General features: G+C 56.1%; 1 protein-coding gene across 1 annotated transcript; it reads left to right on the top strand.

Annotated features, from left to right (window-relative positions):
- Window positions 1–3: 3 nt before the first annotated feature.
- On the top strand, window positions 4–650 carry LOC109279771 (uncharacterized family 31 glucosidase KIAA1161-like; the record flags this gene model as incomplete). The annotated part of the gene is made up of 1 exon (XM_019474639.1): window positions 4–650. A coding segment is annotated over one exon (647 nt), but the record flags the coding sequence as incomplete, so codon positions are not given.
- Window positions 651–656: the final 6 nt, after the last annotated feature.

The following is a 656-nucleotide window of genomic DNA, read 5'->3' as shown; positions in this document are numbered from 1 at the left end:
GACCAGGATAAACTCTTGCGATTTGCCGAAAAGATCAAGAAGTACCGTTTTAACTGCAGCCACATTGAAATTGATGACATGTACACGCAAGCCTATGGGGACTTTGACTTTGACCCCGTCAAGTTCCCCAACGTAACGGAGATGTTTGCAAAACTGAGGGAAGATGGGTTTAAGGTCACCCTGTGGACTCACCCTTTCATAAACTACAATTCCTCCAACTTTGGGGTGGGGATCGAGCGTCAGCTGTTCATCAAGGAACCATCTGGGCGGTTGCCAGCCATGGTGGAGTGGTGGAACGGCATTGGGGCCATCCTGGACTTCACCAACCCAGCAGCCCGGGACTGGTTCCAGAGCCACCTGCGCCAGCTCCGGCACAAGTACGGCATCTCGTCCTTCAAGTTTGATGCGGGTGAGACCAGTTACCTGCCCAAGCAGTTCAGCACCTTCCGCCCGCTCTCAGACCCCAGCATCTGGTCACGGCGCTACACAGAGATGGCCATCCCCTTCTACGAGCTGGCCGAGGTGCGGGTGGGCTACCAGTCGCAGAACATCTCCTGCTTCTTCCGCATCATTGACCGTGACTCCGTCTGGGGCTACGAGCTCGGCCTCAAGTCCCTCATCCCCACGGTGCTCACCATCAGCATGCTGGGGTACCC

This window comes from Aptenodytes forsteri, unplaced genomic scaffold (genome assembly GCF_000699145.1).
Source record: "Aptenodytes forsteri isolate BGI_AS27 unplaced genomic scaffold, ASM69914v1 C13142005, whole genome shotgun sequence".
NCBI classification, from domain to species: Eukaryota; Metazoa; Chordata; class Aves; order Sphenisciformes; family Spheniscidae; genus Aptenodytes; species Aptenodytes forsteri.
The sequence above is the reverse complement of the archived record's forward strand: the minus strand, read 5'-3'. Positions and strand labels throughout refer to the sequence as shown.